This window comes from Haliotis rubra, unplaced genomic scaffold (genome assembly GCF_003918875.1).
Source record: "Haliotis rubra isolate DU_JTF1 unplaced genomic scaffold, ASM391887v1 Scf508, whole genome shotgun sequence".
Taxonomy (NCBI): Eukaryota; Metazoa; Mollusca; class Gastropoda; order Lepetellida; family Haliotidae; genus Haliotis; species Haliotis rubra.
Window position 1 is genome coordinate 749,540 of NW_025767200.1, and position 19,400 is coordinate 768,939.

Below are 19,400 nucleotides of genomic sequence, written 5' to 3' on the forward strand. Positions count from 1 at the left end.
CTTTGAAATTAAGCCGTTTGGAGACACGTGATGAAAAGGTCGTGACGTCATGAAGAATAGAACCAAGGGAGACAAATCATGAAACTCACGAGCGCAGGAGTTGTCTTTCTCTTTGTAGCCTTTGCAACATACAGGAACGTTTCTGATTTTCTGCACAGACACGCGTTTGTACTTCACTGATATTTCCGTGCTGAAAGTAGACACATTTATACTTGACCTACTTTTTTCGCACAAAATTCAAAATACAATCTTAAAATATTCGACTAGTTCAATTTCATTCATAGAAATAGCAAACAGTCATGTGATTTTACATAGAAGTTATTAAATTTGCTTTGCGAGGAGACTATTAACAGTATCCAACCAATATTGACTCGGGATGCAGGGAGGATGGTAACACGCTGTACCAGTGTCGGGATTCGAACCCAGGGCACTGTCGCAGAAACAGCACTAACAGAATCCTAACTCTTCTATACTAGCATAAGTTATAAACATTAAGATGCATGTACGTCCAATCTCCCCCAACTTAGTTCCAATCAGTGCTATCGTTATTGATGGCGAGACACACCACACCAACAAAAATAAACATTGGAATGTATGCACGTTCAATCTCCCCCAACGTAGTTCCAATTGTTTTCTGATGGCGAGACACAACACACCAACAAAACTGAATCAAAGTTATTTTTAGAAACATAAAAAGGTTCGAATATAATAGCTTTTAACTGAATTTGATATGACAAGAAAATAATCGAAGTAACTTGAAAAAAACGATTTTTTCTTACTTGAAATAAACAGAAAATAACGGAAGAAAACTTGTAATTCCTATTTTTATAAATCCATGAAATAGCAAGAAAATGTTTGTAATTATGGGAAAATATCGATGGAAGGAAAAAAATCAAAATTTCGATAAATGATTTAATTAACGAGACAACCGAAAACAATGCATCGATTTTTTCATCGATTTATTAAAATAAACGTGAAATATCGAGGAATTAATCAAACTTTTGAAAATGTTATGGAAGAAACGAGAACGTATTAACAAATAATTTAAATAAGGATACATTCCGGTTTCAAAATGCAATTATGCAACCAATGTTTCACCATTAAGCCTGACCATGCATGTTCTGAGCAGTAAAGGCCGCTGCAGTAATACCTACTGGAACACACGATGCTGTGTGGGAAACACTTAACCAATGTTGAAGAAAGGAAATTCTGCTGTTACGCTTTGAAGACACGTGATATTTTCAAGCAATGCGCCACGTGTTACGGTCGATGACAATCTTTAACCGGGACCACTTACTGGCAGACTTCGCATCTGGGGAGGAAGGCGAAGCACCAGGTGTGGGTGCAGACACGGACGGGAACATCGCTCTTCTGGACCTCAATTGTGACGTAACTGTAAATAAAGTGAGGGAATGTTATTTTACGCCGCAAACTGTACCCTATTGGCATACACGTCGTGCCAAGACGGAAGAAAGAGTGAGGTGAGGTGAGGTGAGGTGAGGTGAGGTGAGGTGAGGTGAAATTGGGTTTAACGTCGTCCTTGAGAATATTTCGCTCATATGACGACGTGCATGCGTGAGTATGTGTATGTGCGGCTGCTTGTACTAGCCCCGACTGAAGTTGGTTTTATAGTACTAGCTCACTGAGATACCATGCCGCAGTGAAGCATGAATACCTCACTCAGACACATTATACTGACTCCGAGCCGACCAGTCCTTCTTGTACCCATTAATGCCGAGCGCCAGGCAGGGACCAACAAGTACCATATTTTAACGTCTTTTGGTATGACGCGGTCGGGGATCGAACCCGCGACCTTCCGCTCTCCGGGCGGACGCTCTAACCACTACATCACGGAGGCGGTAAAGAGTGAGTGAGCGAGCTATGAGTGGCTACTGACGTAAATTCAAACTCATTTATTTATTTTTTCTAGGCTAACACAATTATCCACTCATGAGCAAAAATGTAAAGTGAATGAGGGACAGTCTAATTTTGTAATGTTATTTAAGTTGCTTTCACCAACATTTAATGTCAATAACACAGGCATTTTACTCGCATTTTACACACGAGGAGAATTGTATCCAGATCTTGCGTGGCAAATAGGCGTTTTAACAACGCCAACGTTTAACTACCGAAAACCTTCTCGATCTTTGTAAAGAAGGTAAATCGAATGATTGAAATACACAACAACCTTGTTCAAGACTCACGAGTGAGGGTATGAATTAGCTGAAACGCCGTAAAATGTTTTCAAATGGCAATGTCAGCAATCTGAACATTGTGATGTTTAGTGCGAGGCAGAAACACCTTTAGGATCACAAAACCATGTCGCAGAATATATGAATACACGATGTTTTCCTGCTACATATATATATATTTAATAAAATACTATTCACACTTTGCTAAGGATCAAATCATGGATTCAACAGAAAATTTGTTGTGGAGTCAAATTGGTTTAAATATCTAAGCTAATTGTTAGCATGGATCCTAGGTTTCAGTATGTCACTGCATCTTGTGGATCCTATACCTGCTATTGACAGGTGTTGACTATTTGACAATGACTCGTTCCATGATTTAATCGCTGTGTATTGACAATTCAAGTTTCAGCTCTATTATCTAGCATGGATTTATCATCATTATGTAATTAACACTTCAAGTTTTCAGTTTCACTTATACTGTACTCTTAATTGTGTATTGTGATACGCAGTTATGATGTCATAGTGACAACGTCATAGTGTCAACTGTCAGTTCACCTGATGAAGGGACCTGGAATGGTCCCGAAACGTCGTGAGGGAAATAAAAAAGAAGTTTAATCCATAAAAATATCTTGGACATTATTTATACTGTTTTAAATGGATACTATTACAAATTATAAATCTACGTTCAAGTAAAGTTGTTAATTTTTGTGATCCTTATCAAAGTGTGAGCAGTATATGTAGTCTAAACCGACTGACTGACTGACTGACTGAGTTTGGTTTATTACGCCGCTTTTAGCAATATTCCAGCAACATCACGGCGGGGGACACCAGAAATCGGCTTCACACATTGTGCCCATGTGGGGATTCGAACCCGGGTCTTCGGCGTGACGAGCCAACGCTTTAACCATTAGGCTACCCCACCGCCCCCTAAACCGATATAATACAGGGGCGGTGGGCGTAGTAACACAAACGTTCGGCTAGAGCCACCTGATCAAAACTACGAGGATTTAACAGGGGCTCAGATGAGGGTTTGAAACGGATCATGTGCGACCGTCCAACACGAGCAAAGACTTGATAAATGTTTCAACAAAATCTTCACACTCAACCATGAAAACACACATAAAACTGATTGCTTACGGTTTGTGAGAAGCCCATCATAGGTTTGGGTTCGTGAGTGTTTTGAGTACATATATATTACTGTGTTTAAGCCAAGGATTTCACACAACGATATTTCTACAGGACAAACCTCTTTCTGGCATCCCGGCCACGCCACGCCTGTTAATAGACGATATCGTTTCCATGTGTAAACACACGCACACACTATTTTTTTCGTGAGCTTATTAATGGAAAATATGTATCATGTTGGGTGTCAAGGGTTAGATTATTACTTTGGTACACCGGATTTTCATATGTTTGGATCGCCCAGGATTGTGGTCATATTGACATATTTATACAGCAGTTTCAACAACGTTGCAAAGATATTCAGTTTCAAGATTGGCACTTTAAGATTGGTAATTCACACTTCCTGGGTGCATACCCTGAGTTGAAATCATTGTTAACTCCTGAGAAATGCTTATCCTCACTTGCTGACGAACACGATTTGAGAAGAATTCTATGTAAGTTTCGTTGTCTTTTACATAAGATAAATATTCCACAGTATCGGTTTGATAAAACTGCCGAGAGAATAATGTCAGTATGCAGTAAGTGCCAAATACATCAAATTGAGGATGAGTATCATTTTCTTCTTATCTGTCCCTATTATTCTGAAAGCCGCAAGAAGATTAGTCCACCCTACTATCATGTTAACCCATCAGGGCGGTGGGGTAACCTAGTGGTTAAAGCGTTGGCTCGTCACGCCGAAGACCCGACATGGTTCGAATCCCTGGTGTCCCCGGTACACTGTGTATTGCAAAAAGCCCATTTCTGGTGTCCCCCGCCGTGATGTTGCTGGAATATTGCTAAAAGCGGCGTAAAACCAAAACTGAGTCAGTCAGTTAACCCATCACGTGCTAAATATATATTATCAGTAACTGTTGTTGACATCAATTGACGAGGATCACATACTAGCTTTAAGTATCTACCTGAAACGAAACTTGCCAGTCTGAATATATCGACTCTACAGTACTCAATCCCGTTCTTCTACATTGTACACCGTAGTGCACCGTATTTCTGTATATTAAATGTACTTTAGGCCATGTGGCTGAATAACTTGTCACTGTCATTGTCACTGTCATATGTATCATGTGTTCTGTAATTTACACTCATGAACTTTCGTAAATTCATTGTGCGCTCGTGTGTTTATATCTGTACTGCCGGATATACTTCAAGTGAGTCATCCTATTTTGTATTCGGGGCATGTATTTCTATTTCTTTATAGACTTTCTACAGACAATCCCTCTGTTTCAGGTATATTCAGTAGAGTTTGATGTCTCAGCTATATTCCACAGCATGTCCCTCGTTGTTAACTTATTTTGCATTTGTGTGAGTGAGCGAATTTACGCCGTTTAGCAATATTCAAGCAATTTCACTATAGGGAACACCCGAAATGGGCTGCACACTTTGTACCTTTGTGGAGAATCGAACCTGGGCGTGACGACGAACGCCTATACCACTAGACTATCCCCGCCCCTAAATGAACTAGTAAGTATATGTTACTTATCAATGGAATCGAACTTGCAACCTGGGAAAGTTTACGTATTCAGAGGAGCTGATAAACCGCAATGGCTTCCAGAATCCCCTTTTCAAGATTTAATGCGATATATTATTATGTCTGTTTCCTTAGATTCCATCGTCTCATTCCGCAACCTTTGGGAACGTTCGTGACAAACTCGTATTGTTCCGGGACAGGCCGAATGGTGTCATCTTGTGGTTTTCGGTACGGGGAGAATGGTGACGAATGCAGCAAATCCACTATTCCGATTCGTCACTATTCGCCCCTTTCTGTAACCTCCAAGATCGGTATTTGGCTTGGTCTAGAATAACACGAGTGGGTCACGACTGCGGTTTGGAAGACAATCATTACATTCGTAGCCACCTCGTGTGATGCCGGGATATACGGAACGGGGCGAATGGTGCCGAATGCAAGCATTGTTGATAAATGTTGTTTAATATTTCTCGTTCGGTTCATGGAGAGATAAATCCATATCCCTCGAGTCTCGATGAAACAGAAAACACCCGGGGTCTTAACAATACCTCGATCTTCCCCCATGTTTATATTAACAATCAAACTTTCTGAAGTGTGTTTACACATCAGTTAACATTGTGTAAACTGGCCTTTAGATGACAAGGTCGCCGTGCCCACAGGCGTGCTATGACCAATGAAGCGTGTACAATGTCGGTATTATTCTCAGTTGGTGCACCGTACAGCATGCCATGTTATGTAAGTGTTTGTTGTATGTGAATAAAGAGTTGGAGAAGACCAGTGAAGCGTGTACAATGTCGGACTTACGTTTCAGGCCTCTCGCACACATTGGTTTCCCCAAGCCTGATGACAGCTGAAGCCCCGGTTACACACAGAAGACAAATCGCAAGCAACTGCATCTCATCAGATTTCTGAAAACACAAAGTACACAAAATTAAGATATGACATCAAAACTGTGTTGAACTTGATGCAGCTCATCACCTGTGCTCTATTCACTAAATCTAAATACATCGTTTATTAGGATGTAACGTCCTACGCCGGTAACAAACTGATGGATATAACGAACGCTTTTGTTGTATATGTTAGTCATGATGCGTACAACGAGATATTGATATATCGAACTGAAAGTAGTGCTGCTGCAAGTAGTATAACCGTGGTTTACTGTTTATAAAAGGTAAGTCCATTGTCCTGATAATTTGTCAATCCGGACGATTTCATTGGGAATGCCAAACTTAGGCGAGTTGATTAACGTCGTGACTATAATTACTGAGCTGTATAACGACATGTATTTGTGTAAATGTGGCTTCTTGTACTTGTCGAGAGCGCAAGTAGCGTTTAACATTGTTGCAATAACCAGACAGTATACTGGTGAGGCGACCACGTTCTTCTGATCTTGAAGGGGCGGTGGGGTAGCCTAGTGGTTAAAGCGTTGGCTCGTCACGACGAAGACCCGGGTTCGAATCCCCACATGGGTACAATGTGTGAAGCCCATTTCTGGTGTCCCCCGCCGTGATGTTGCTGGAATATTGCTAAAAGCGGCGTAAAACCAAACTCAGTCAGTCAGTCAGTGTGATCTTGAATGTCTTGTAACATTATGATGTAAACCTCTATTGCCGCAGAACGCGGCCGGAGAGTAAATCAAGTTGAGTCCAGTTGTGATGCACTAAAGACTTAAGTGTATATATCATCTATGTTCTTCACCTGGTTCAGAATGCTCTTCTATCAAGAGACAGTAAACATAAATTCAAGAAGATCCACGAGAAGCTTCTTAACCTCTGGACACAGTACCCAGACAAGGAACTCTCTACAAGGTCATTCCTGTCCAAGGCAACTACTTGCTAACGGCACTGAAGGACTTCGCCCGATCCAACACAACGAGAAAAGACTTTGGGTGAACGTGTTTGGGGTGAAACGACCCGTTACTCTTTTAACAAGGGTCGTCATTTGTCTCCCTCTTGGTATGACGCGGCCGGGAATCGAACCATCATCAGATTAGCATCTGTGATTAACGACCCGCCATTGGGTGGTCACTGCAAATATGACACTATTTATCGTGTACACCTGTCCGAGACATATCGAGCTCGTAAAAATATGACCAGGTAAACAGATTATGTCCGTGAGAACATACCGACCTGAACATATTGTAAGACGTTCATCTGCCTTTAAAAGCAGGCAGGATAGGGAACTCCGGCAGACAGTGGGCAGAGCTCGGACAGACCAGCAGAAGGCACGTCAGGTACGTTCATCTGCCTTTAAAAGCAGGCAGGATAGGGACCTCCGGCAGACAGCGGGAAGAGCGCGAACAGACCATTAGAAAGCACGTCAGGTACGTCCATCTGCCTTTAAAAGCAGGATGGGGAGCTCCGGCAGACAGCGGGAAGAGCGCGGACACTGAACACGTCTACGTCCATCTGCCTTTAAAAGCAGCTAGCTGACAGCAAGAGCGCGGACACACACGCAGGTACGTCCAGCCTGTCACTTCGCCGCCACCTGCTGCCCAAGTGTCAGCCTGACTTCGCCGCCTCCGTCGGACTGTAAACTGTGTGTAAATCTGTTCACACTGCCTCACACAGTTGTACTGCGAGAATAAAAACGCCCATTCTATGTACGCCATTACGCCTCGTATTGTTTCAAGACAGGAGCGCCGATGGCGTTACACACGACACAAATGAGATTATCATTTACCTTTTTCTTCTCACCCGAATAGATTCCAAACACTTTCATGCGGGTGGTGTAAAGAGCGAAATTATAGTCAGTGCCATCCAACTACGGCATAAACGGTATTCACTCAATCTCTCACTCAACTTGCCTCCAGACGATATCATTTTTTTCCTTTTTTATTCTCCTTTTTCGGTTTTGCTCTTTAAGTTTGAGTTATTGTCTGTGTTGCATGATTGATAGCTCTCACTATGGCGACATGTAAGATGTACAATGGTAGTAAGTCGTGGATGATCAATCATGGGGTGTAATCTATTTAATTGCATTACTGATGGGACGATTAACTGACATCCGCACAAAGACATTATTTTAAATAGTTATATGAGAGGTAGCGTAATAAAAAAACAACGTTTAAAAATACTGATTAATATCACCAGATATATGAGTGAGTGAGTGAGTTTAGTTTTACGCCGCACTCAGCAATATTCCAGCTATATGGTGGCGGTCTGTAAATATTCGAGTCTGGGCCAGACGATCAAGTGATCAAGAGCATGAGCATCGATCTGCGCAACTGGGAACCGATGACATGTGTCAACCCAGCCAGGGAGCCTGACCACCCGATCCCGTTAGTCGCCTCTTACGACAAGCATGGGTTACTGAAGATCAATTCTAACCCGGACCTTCAAGTGTACAGGTTCAGATGAAAAACAGGTAGTCTAAGTTATAATTAAACTCGCTCAGCTGCATGGAAAATGCCACCCCCTGTCTGAGAAAACGGTGTAAAAGAATTGTCGGTAATGATTGCCTTGGGAACTAGTTGTAAACCGTAAGAGAGCGTGTTGACGTTAACCAGTGGTTAATAACGTGAGCATAAATTTAGATTAACATATGTCCTAAAAATGTTAACTATTGTCGTGAAAATATAAAAACTAGACATACTATGCCTATTTGCATAATTATCCTGTATTTAGATCGGTTGGGCGGTTGCATGTGTTGTTATCAATGCCAACACACCGTCACTGCTATGTATAATATATCTTTTTGTCACTTTGAACAATATTCCACATATGGCATATCCCACCGGATACCCATTCACTGCTGGGTGAACAGCTGCAGATATTTACTTATGGAAATTGGAAACAGACAATTTATTTTGACAAATGAGAGACCATATGTGTGCTCCGTTGTTGGGCGGGACTGAAGTCCCAGAAACTCTCCAGACTATTCCAGCAATATCACGGCGGCGGACACCAGAAATTGGCTTCAAATATTGCACCTATGTGGAGAATCAAACATGGGGTTTGGTGTGACGGGCAAACGCTTGAACCACTTGGCTAACCCTGCGTTTCCAACTCCTCTTTGACAGTAGCAGTTTTAATCATGTGTGGAGTGCACGGAAAGGCTTATTTAGGCCTGTAGGTTCTGATTATAGAACAAACACGTTGAGAAAAGTCTGGTCACCTCCTATGCAAATTTTAGTGAAGCAATGACTAAATGCTAAGCGATCACTGCGCCGGAGTGTGAGAACTTTTGTTTCTTATGACATGTATATTTCGTTTCGGGATGTAGTACAAGCGTTTTTACATGAACCTCACCCTCCGCCCACGTTAAGAGCTGTAAACACGCCTAGGGGTGAGTGTCAAACTGCTCGCTCCTGGCAAGGCAGAATTTATCACTTGCCAAGCGGTTGGTGCGGTAGAGCATCTAAAAGACTTATGTACCCTCAACTGACGTCACGGGTCACATGAGTCACGAGTCACATGTTGTTCATGTTCCACATGTCTTCACAATATACGATGACACGAGAATATATGAAGCCTTTCACGGATGCAGAGGGAAGGTATGGAACACAGTAAGGGCCGTTCTCGCCATCTCGCAGGCTTGACCTTTGAAGCATACTCCTTACGTTTATGCCAAAGTATAAGAATGCGGGATCGTGGACATATTGTCAAATCTCGCGACGCCTTTATTCTATAAGCAGGCCTCTCTGTCTGTATCAAGAGCATCGCCTTTATCTCGTATTCACGTGGAGATATCCCTAAAATTATTCCATAAGTAGGCCTCTGTAGTGAGTGAGTTTAGTTTTACGCCACACTCAGCAATATTCCATCTGTATGGCGGCGGTCTGTAAATAATCGAGTGTGGACCAGACAAACCAGTGACTAACACCATGAGCATCGATCTGTGCAATTGGGAACCGATGACATGTGTCAACCAAGTCAGCGAGCCTGACCACCCGATCCCGTTAGTCGCCTCTTTCGACAAGCATAGTCGCCTTTTATGGCAAGTATGGGTTGCTGAAGACCTATTCTACCCCGGATCTTCACGGGTCATAGGCCTCTGTAGTTATCTCAAGAGCATCTTCTCGATCTCACATTCACTTGGAGATGTCCCTAACAGTATTCCATACGTAGGCATCTGTAGCTGTCTCAAGAACGTCCTCTTAGTCTCGCATTCACGTGGCGATGTCCCGGACATAATTCCATAAGTAGGCAGCTGAAGCTGTCTCAAGCATGTATGTGCGTGTGTGCGTGTGCGTGTGTGTGTATGTGTATCCCGAGAAGACCAAGTTCAACATTTCAACCTAAATGTTCACAATGCAGTCAGTGCACATGAGATAACAGCAGGTGTGCTATTATCAGCATGGTCATGTCACGTACGGGTCAGCTATCTGACATTGTAGTTCGAGAATGGCTGGTCCATCTCTGAAGAAAGGCTGGTGGACTGACCATACGTGTATCAACACTACAGGGGCGCGGCAGTCTGACACTGAGTTGGCTGGCTGTCAAAGTACAAAGCTTTTAAATGAGTAGCCTGGGGGAACGGCTTGGTAGGTTTGGATGGTCCCACGCCTGTCGTTGCGGCCTGATCAGCATGGCTTTTATGTCACTGTGAAGCAGCATGTCGTAAAGCGCTGTGGACCTCGGATGGACGTTTTAAAGACCTACAGAGATCTCAAACCAATGGTACCTCGGTAAAAGCTCTACATTTATCTTTGGATGAAAGGCAATGTGCTGTATGTAAGCTTCCCAATAGATAGGGAACTTTAAATTGTTGGGAAAGTAAGGCAGTTAAGTCTGAAGAAAGTCTCATGGTTGTGGACAGGTGACAGTCTGTTATTAAAAGGAATTACAGCTATCCAAAGAAAGGTAACAATCCCGGTAAAACAGCCGACATTTAAAACATAGTACGCCTATGGAAATCGCAGGAAGTTGAACATAGAATGTTCTACGAGACTATAACCGTCCTAGCCCGTCCACCGCATGTGCCTATCACAAATATTTGGACAGAGGATCAACTTCAACCAGGCTGTAGATGACTTAACAGGCTAGAAAATGTTTGTGATGCAAAATAGTTTCCTCATCTACCTGGTAAGAACTAGAAAATGTTTGTGATGCAAAATAGTGTTCCTCATCCAGTGAGTGGTAAGAGTTTAGTTTTACGCCGCTTTTAGCAATATTCCAGCTATATCACGGCGGGGACACCAGAAATGGGCTTCATATATTGTGCCAATGGGGGAATCGCAGGTCTTCGGCGTGACGAACGAACGCTGTAACCAGCTACCCCACCGCCCCTTCGCTTGACGTTGGTTGGTTTGGTTGCTTTGGTTGTTTAACCCCGCACTCAGCAATATTCCAGCTATATGGCGGCGGTCTGTAAATAATCGAGTCTGGACCAGACAATCCCGTGATCAACAGCCTGAGCATCTGTCTACGCATTTGGGATACGATGACATGTGTCACCCAAGTCAGCGAGCCTGACCACCCGATCCCGTTAGTCGCCTCTTACGATAAGCATGGGTTGCTGAAGATCAATTCTAACCCGGATCTTCACGGGTCACGTAGCTTTAGATTATAAAGAAAGTAAAGTGGTCAAGCTTGACAATGAGTTGGGAACTTTGGATTACAAGAAAAACAAGGTAGTCAAGCTTGACAATATGTAGGCAGCTTTACATTTGGGAAAACATAGCCTTACAACGCTCTTCATACCGATTACATGAGTTCTATACTCAACAGTAAAATCAAATGCGCGAAGTTCACTTTTGGCTTGTACAATACGGTTGGAAACAAGCTACGCCCAGATGATTAAATTGCTTGACAGGACTGAAACCCAATTTAACCACAGAATATTTACGCAATACCGCCCGATAAGATACAACACGGTTTGAGGTTGCTTTGACTTTCAAGGTCAGGGCGGGTTCCATCAAACGAGATCCTACAACAATGATAAAATTGAGACAAAAAACAGACAGCCTTCCGGAGCTTGAAAACTTCGTGACTGCATTGTGCAACACAAGGCATAGATTTCACCCGCTTCTTGACAAAGCATCTGACCTGTATAGAATTTAAGTGCATGCATGGTTTACCAAGCGGGTTGTTCAGGGAATTTACGCCGCTGTAAGCAATGATCCGGTTATATAATGTCGGTGAATGTTATTGGCAGACACAGATGGTTATTGGCTGTGCATAATTGCGCCTATCACCGTGAGTAATACCCAATGCTATTTAGAAAGTGGTCAAATGTAACATGTCTTATATTTGGGACTACACTTTCTTAGTAAAGTACAGATTCTAGTACTTTTGTTGGGTTGAGTACCATCCGGGATTCGAACCCACACCCTCAGAGTCAGGCGCCTAATCGCCAGCACACAAAGTCAGCCACCGCGGCTATCACCGTGAGTTCGAATTCAAAGTTCGCCTGATGTTTCTGGGTGTGTCAGAGCCCGTGGTGGCTTAAAAGTAATTTTACAGTTAAGATCGCTTTGTTGAATAGGTGTCACGTCTGAATCCGCCTTTATACCCTGTAAAATGTAGTCATGTCGGCTGGAATATGGGTTTGTTCAAAGTTATTGCCTTGTTGGCTGGTGGGTTTGTTGTTTAACGCCGCACTCAATATTCCACCTATATGGCGCCGCCGCTAAATAAAATACATAGTGCTGAGTGCGGTGTTAAACAACAAACAAACAAGCAAACAAACGACAGTAAATACAAGGGTCATTTTAAAAACATTTCGATGATGTGAATAGAGACAAAATGAAATTGTTTTCCAGAAGCTCAATAAAAGGATACTTTCTATGCTTGACGAGTTCCATTATCGCCGGTACCATAAACTCTATGCAGCAAACACCCCACACCCCACCCCCACCCCCTTCTCAACCCCAACAACCCGTGAAGATCCGGGTTAGAATTGATCTTCAGTAACCCATGCTTGTCGTAAGTGGCGACTAACGGGATCAGGTGGTCAGGCTCGCTGACATGTTTTTGACACACGTCATCACATCCCAACTGCGTAGATCGATGCTTATGTTGTTGATCACGGGATTGTCTAGCCTGGACTATTTACAGACCGCCCCCATACAGCTGGAATATTGCCGGTGCGGCCTAACACTAAACTCACTCACTCACTCAATCCCAACATTCCCACTCTGTACACACAGAATGTGGGTCAATCGAAACCAAGAATCCCAGTTACCCTTCTGAACAACAACAGTTCACATGAACAGAGGGGCACGTATTCAGCGACTGATATTTGCTTTAGATTTTGGTTGAATGCACACGGGTGTGTAGCTCAAGCCACCCTCGATATGTATTGCTGTCACTGGCCAACAGAAGGAACAAGTACATATATTTCTGTTGTGTAGTCACGTTAGCTTTCAAACATGAACATGCTTAATCGGGCTTGGAATGTAACTATAATACTGATCTCATGTTCACCTTCTCTACGTATTGCCTCGGACGGTGTAGGAAATAACAATGGGGAATATTAACGAGTCAACAGGAAACTAAGGAGGTGAGGTGAGGTGAAATTGGGTTTAACGTCGTGCTGGAGAATATTTCGCTCATATGACGACGTGCATGCGTGTGTATGTGTATGTGCGGCTGCTTGTACTAGCCCAGACTTAAGCTGGTTTTATAGTGCTAGCCCACTGAGATACCATGCTGCAGTGAAGCATGAATACCCCACTCAGACACATTATACTGACTCCGAGCTGACCAGTCCTTGTTGTACCCATTAATGCCGAGCGCCAGGCAGGGACCAACAAGTGCCATATTTTAACGTCTTTTGGTATGACGCGGTCGGGGATCGAACCCGCGACCTTCCGCTCTCCGGGCGGACGCTCTAACCACAACACCACGGAGGCGGTGGAAACTAATGAACATAAATAGTACATATGATATACCCTGAAGTTGAAATAGAAACGCTTAGGAGGGAGATTCGTGTTATGACATCTTGTGGATTTCGTTGCACGTGTAGTAGCACTGTGCATTGCTGAACTCTGAATATTTTAAGATTGTGTGAATTTAGTTTTACGCCGCTTTTAGCGATGTTCCAGCAACATCACGGCGGGGGACACCAGAAATGGGCTTCACACATTGTGCCCATCTGGGGAATCGAACCCGGGCCTTCGGCGTGATGAGCCAACGCTTAACCACAAGGCTACCCAACCGCTCCGAATATTTTCAGAAACTACAGCCGTAACGCTTCGACGTTAAGACTGGTTGTCATTAAATGAATAAAACTAGTTGCAAGAGAAGAGAATCGATCAGCACAGTCAAACAATCATCAGTGATCTGTGGTATTAAATATGCACGACATTGATTATTCACTAAAGACGTGTGAAGGCTATCGTTATCTACCTGCTTGCATACGTCACATGATAATTCCCCACCGCACAACGGCAGGAGCAACCCTAGGAGTATCAGGGTCGGTCTGTCAGTTGTCTTACGAATTATTCGAACTATGAATGAAAATAGAATTTTTGACCAAGCAAACAAGCAGTTGATATTATGAGCAATGTTTCTTACATTCAAGGTGTGTCCGCCCAATTAAGTTTACAAGACGCCCAACAAACGCTAAGTTTATCGATCGGTATTAGCAATATTCCAACCATACGACGACTTGGAGTTCTGGGAATGGTTAGAAACAAGTTAAAAGGGTGAGGAATCGAACTCAGAACTTTGATGTGACCTGACCCATGAGTGATAAACGCGTACTGTAGATCCCTACCCTGCTGACTTTGAGACCTGACGATAGGCCACCTAAAATACATTTCTGGTTTCTCAGTACTTTTTTTTTTAAAAATATTGTGCAGATTTTAGTTTATTTTTGAATATTTTTTTCCTGATTTTTTATACAATGTTAGTCTAAAACTTGGAATGTCGGAAGCTAGGACGAATTTCGGAAGTCTGCTGGCTTTATACACGCAAATTTACCAGTGCAATTTTTATTTTATGTTAAATTAGAGTCGGGCTAAATTCTAAAGGTCGGGCAGTAATGGAAAACAAGAAATTATTTCGATGTGGTCTAACTGTTGAAAATTCTCAATCTATGTGAAGACGATGAGTGAGTGAGTTGGGTTTTACGCCGCTTTTAACAATATTCCAGCAATATCACGGCGGGGGACACCAGAAATGGGCTTCACATATTGTACCCATGTGGGGAATCGAACCCGGGTTACAGCAAAAAATGAAAATAATTCTACACTGCTTGCTTAAAAAACTTTTGTATTTCTTTTTTCTTTTTCTTTAGAAAAACTTGGGGTAGACTTTTTTTCGTCATTTTTTCATGAAAAATAGAAACAACTTGGGTATTTTTGACTACTATTAACTCAATATGGAAAAGGCCAATTGTCATGAGAAACGTCTTGGCGTTCACGTTAATGACACCATTATATCTACACTCTGTATACCATACGTGTTTAATATACATGATCAGTAAATGAGGATTTTATGACAATTTTATGGTGTCAAAGGTTTATATGTACGCATCGTGTGCCATATCTGTTAAATATACAGATTTTGACAATTTTCCTGGTTTATACATATAATGAGATGACAGCGTGCATGAGATGACACACATTCTGTACAGGAGAGGTGAGTCAGGTCACATGTCTCATCACTCATCCAATCAAAAGCGATCATTACAACTGTTATGTTTATTGCGCCTTTAATAACGTCGGCACATTGTCATGTGGGTGGTGATATATGCTGACTCGTGTTAGTGCGTGTTGGGTGAATATTGTTTACTGCCGCAGTCAGAAAGTTTCCTGCTGTACTAGTTTCTCCAAGAGAGGGAGAGACAAGGAAAGAGAGGGGGGAGAGAGAGACACAGAGAGAGAGGTGGGAGACAGAGAAAGAGAGACAGAGAGGGACAGAGAGAGACAGCGACAGAGACGGAGAGACAGAGAGGAGGGGAGATAGAGAGGGGGAGAAAAGACAGACATAGAGGGAAGAGAGAGACAGAGAAGGGGGTAGAGAGACAGAGAGAGGGAGAGACAGAGAGAGGAGGGATACAAAGAAAGAGAGAGGGAGATGAAGGAGAGACAGAGACAGACTGGCAGAGACAGAGAGGGGGAGATAGAGAGGAGGGAAAGACAGAGGGAGAGAGAGGAGGGGAGATAGAGAGAGGGGCAGAAAAAGAGAGAGACACATAGGGAGAGACAGAGAGAGGGGTAGAGAGAGAGAGAGAGAGAGAGAGAGAGAGAGAGACAGGGACAGCGAGAGAGGTGGGAGACAGAGAAAGAGGGGACAGAGACAGAAAAAGACAGACAGGAGGAGATAGAGAGGAAGGGAAAGACAGGGACATAGAAGGAGAGACAGAGAGCGGGGTAGAGAGACAGAGAGGGAGAGACAGAGAAAAGGAGAGAAAGACAGAGACAAAGGGAGAGAGAGGAAGGGAGATAGAGAGGGGAGGAAAGACAGACAGAGCGGGAGAGAGAGATGGGAAAGAGAGAGACAGAGAGGGGGTAGAGAGACAGAGAGAGGGAGAGAGAGAGGGGGGAGACACAGAGAGAGAGGTGGGATACAAAGAAAGAGAGACAAGGAGATGGGGAGAGAGACAGACAGACTGGCAGAGACAGAGAGGGGGAGATAGAGAGAAGGAGGGAAAGACAGAGACAGAGGGAGAGAGGAGGGGAGATAGAGAGAGGGGCAGAAAAAGAGAGAGAGAGACAGAGAGGGAGAGAGAGGGTAGAGAGACAGAGAGAGGGGAGATAGAAAGAGAGAGACAGAGACAGCGAGAGAGGTGGGAGACAGAGAAAGAGGGGACAGAGACAGGAAAAGACAGACAGGCGCAGATAGAGAGAGGAAGGGAAAGACAAGGACAAAGAAGGAGAGACAGAGAAAGGGGTAGAGAGACAGAGATAGGGGAGAGAAAGAATGGAAAGAGGGAGAGACAGAGAGAGGAGATAGAGAGGGAGGGGAAGACAGATATAGAGGGAGAGACAGAGAGAGGGGAAGAGAGACAGAGAGGGAGAGAGACAGAGAGAGGGGGAGAGAGAGACAGTAAGAGGGAGAGACAGAGACAGACAGGGAGAGAGAGGGGGGGTAGAGAGAGAGAGGGGGAGAGTCAGTCCTTTGTATTGTAGCTGTCGGTCAAATCATTGTCAGCACATTTTGCATCGAACTAAACTAGTAATGCCAGTAACAAAGATGAATGTAGGCTTACTGCGCCCATAATTTAAGATATTACATCTTACAACCAACGTCCCTAGTGAGTGTGTTGGGTCTTGCGCCGCTTTTAGCAATATTCCAGCAATATCGCGGCGGGGGACACTAGAAATGGGCTTCAAACATTGTACCCGTGTGGCGTGGCGAGCGAACGCTCTAACCGCTAGACTACCCCACCACCCCTTACGTTCCTAGTCATTGGTGCACCACAACATTTAGTCATGTCGCTCTCATGTCGACAATGACGATGGGAACAAAAGTAACAAGCGTTTCCAGCTAAAGAATGTAATATTTATAACATATTTACTACTTTTAATTTTTGGTCACATACGAGATGCCTGAAATCACTGGTGTCTGCTCAATCACCCAATGATTGATATTGTGATATCTTCACACATTGTACCCATGTGGGGAATAGACCATGCGTCTTCCGCGTGAACACTTTAACATCCAGGCTACCCCACCGCCCCTTCAGCTATGAGTTTGTGAGTGAGATTAGTTTTGCCTTGCTTTTAGCAATATTCCAGCAATATCACGGAGGGGGACACCAGAAATGGGCTTCACACATTGTACCCATGTGGGGAATCACACCCGAGTCTTCGGCGTGACGAGCGAACGCTTTAACCACTAGGCTACCCCAGCGCCCCCTCAGCTATGAAATCACGATGTCACACTGCCCTGATCGTGACTAACTTGTAAATTGACGCCGCATTTCCAGTTCGTATTTCACCGCTCCATTTCGTACATATTATTAAACTGAAAAACCCGTCTCTACGCTATGTCATGTGGTCGACGAGCACTGACGAGACGGTAAACTGCGCAGTGAACATCTTTCATCTTTGAACCAGCATAACTTGTTTATTTCGATAAAAATCGCGTTTGCCCAGGTTTGAAAACTATGAATTATGGCCGTCGTTAAAACGGCTGATCACTGAAGCTTTGATGTTGTAGAATGTCGTCGGGGATGACGGCAAATTGAGATGTCCTGTTCCTGAGTGTCTACCATTATAGTCCACGGAGCAAAACCAGGTTTAAATTGGTCCCTACGTTCCCATAATAGGCCTGTTACCATCTTTAATTCGTATAATTAATCTTAATAAAAATCATTTTATTGGTTGGACAAACATTTCCAACTTCTAAATTTCTGTAATTCTTGAAAGAAATAGAAACATCTTAATTGACATTTGCACTGCAGCTCTCCTTCATAGAGAAGGAGTGGGTTTAGCTTTACGCTGCTTTTAGCAATATTCCAGCAATATCACGGAGGGGACACCAGACATGGCCTTCACACATTGTACCCATGTGGAGAATCGAACCCCGGACTTCTGCGTGGTGAGCGAACGCTTTAACCACTGGGCTACCCCACCGCCCGAACGATAGATAGACAATGTGCCAGCAGTAGTATTCGACTACACAGCAAACTATGGTCGTAATGAACACAAAGGGACAAAGCAAATGGAACAGTTCGTTATATCCGTCAGTTCGTTATAAGTGAGTGAGTATGGTTTTACGCCGTTTTAAGCAATATTCCAGCAATAGCAGGGCGGGAGCGCCAGAAAAGACTTCACTCATTGTACCCATGTGGGGAATCGAACCCGGGTCTTCGGCTTGACGTGCGAACGCTTTCACCACTAGTCTACTCCACCGCCCCTGTTCGTTGTAAACCTAGTTTACTGTATTGTCCGGATGGCTCAAAAGCTGACCGATGAATTGCGATCTAACTCGAAGACTGAGAAACATATAATACTCAATGAATTGTCGATCATAATAAAAACATCAGACCAACTCTGTGAGATTTTTGCAGAATGTATGTCCTAAAAAAAAAAAGTTGTTTGACAATCTAAACAAAAACTCAAAGAATTGGTCTGATGTTTTTATTATGATCAGCGTTTCATTGAGTATTATATCTTTTTTTTTCAGTTTTTGAGTTAGATTGCAATTCATTGGTCCGCTTTTGAGCCAAACGGACTATACATATAAATTCAAAAGCTGAGGTGTAACCGAAACTGCTTTTCTATTCGTAAATGCCTACCTCCACAACGTTTTGCATGTTTTGGAACAATTATCGTTGATAAAGATTGATTGATTGATCAACAGCGCTTTTCGACTATATGAAAATGTCTGTAGCCTCGATTATCCAGAATATTATATTTCCATTCTATTACGATGAATGTCCCTTGACTAATCGCCACCGTAGCCTCGTTTTGAGAACGAGTCGTTTAGCTTGACACTAAGAATAGCTGTCCAATCACATTACACACAGGAACGAAAGAAATTGACTACGTTTTTGATAGGACCTATAGTCTGTTTGCAGTGAAAACGTACCAATGAATTTCACCTTAAACAAAAAAGTAAATCAAATTATGTGAAATTAAGATTGCGAATCCTCATATTTTTACTTGCCAAATGAACATTTAAATCTCATAATTTATTCAACTTAGGATAAAAGTTGTTTAACAA

General features: G+C 43.1%; 1 protein-coding gene across 3 annotated transcripts in view; it reads right to left on the bottom strand.

Annotated features, from left to right (window-relative positions):
* The window catches only part of LOC124292115 (multiple epidermal growth factor-like domains protein 10), a 71,828-nt gene that overhangs the window by 26,565 nt on the left and 25,863 nt on the right, over positions 1–19,400 (bottom strand). For all 3 annotated transcript variants that reach the window (XM_046729164.1, XM_046729162.1, XM_046729163.1), the window contains exons 2-4: positions 5,641–5,744; positions 1,298–1,393; positions 90–190 (exon numbers count right to left, since the gene is read on the bottom strand). In XM_046729164.1, coding sequence (XP_046585120.1) covers positions 90–190; positions 1,298–1,393; positions 5,641–5,732 — 289 coding nt within the window. In that variant the 5' untranslated portion in view covers positions 5,733–5,744. The remainder of the gene's footprint in view (positions 1–89; positions 191–1,297; positions 1,394–5,640; positions 5,745–19,400) is intronic.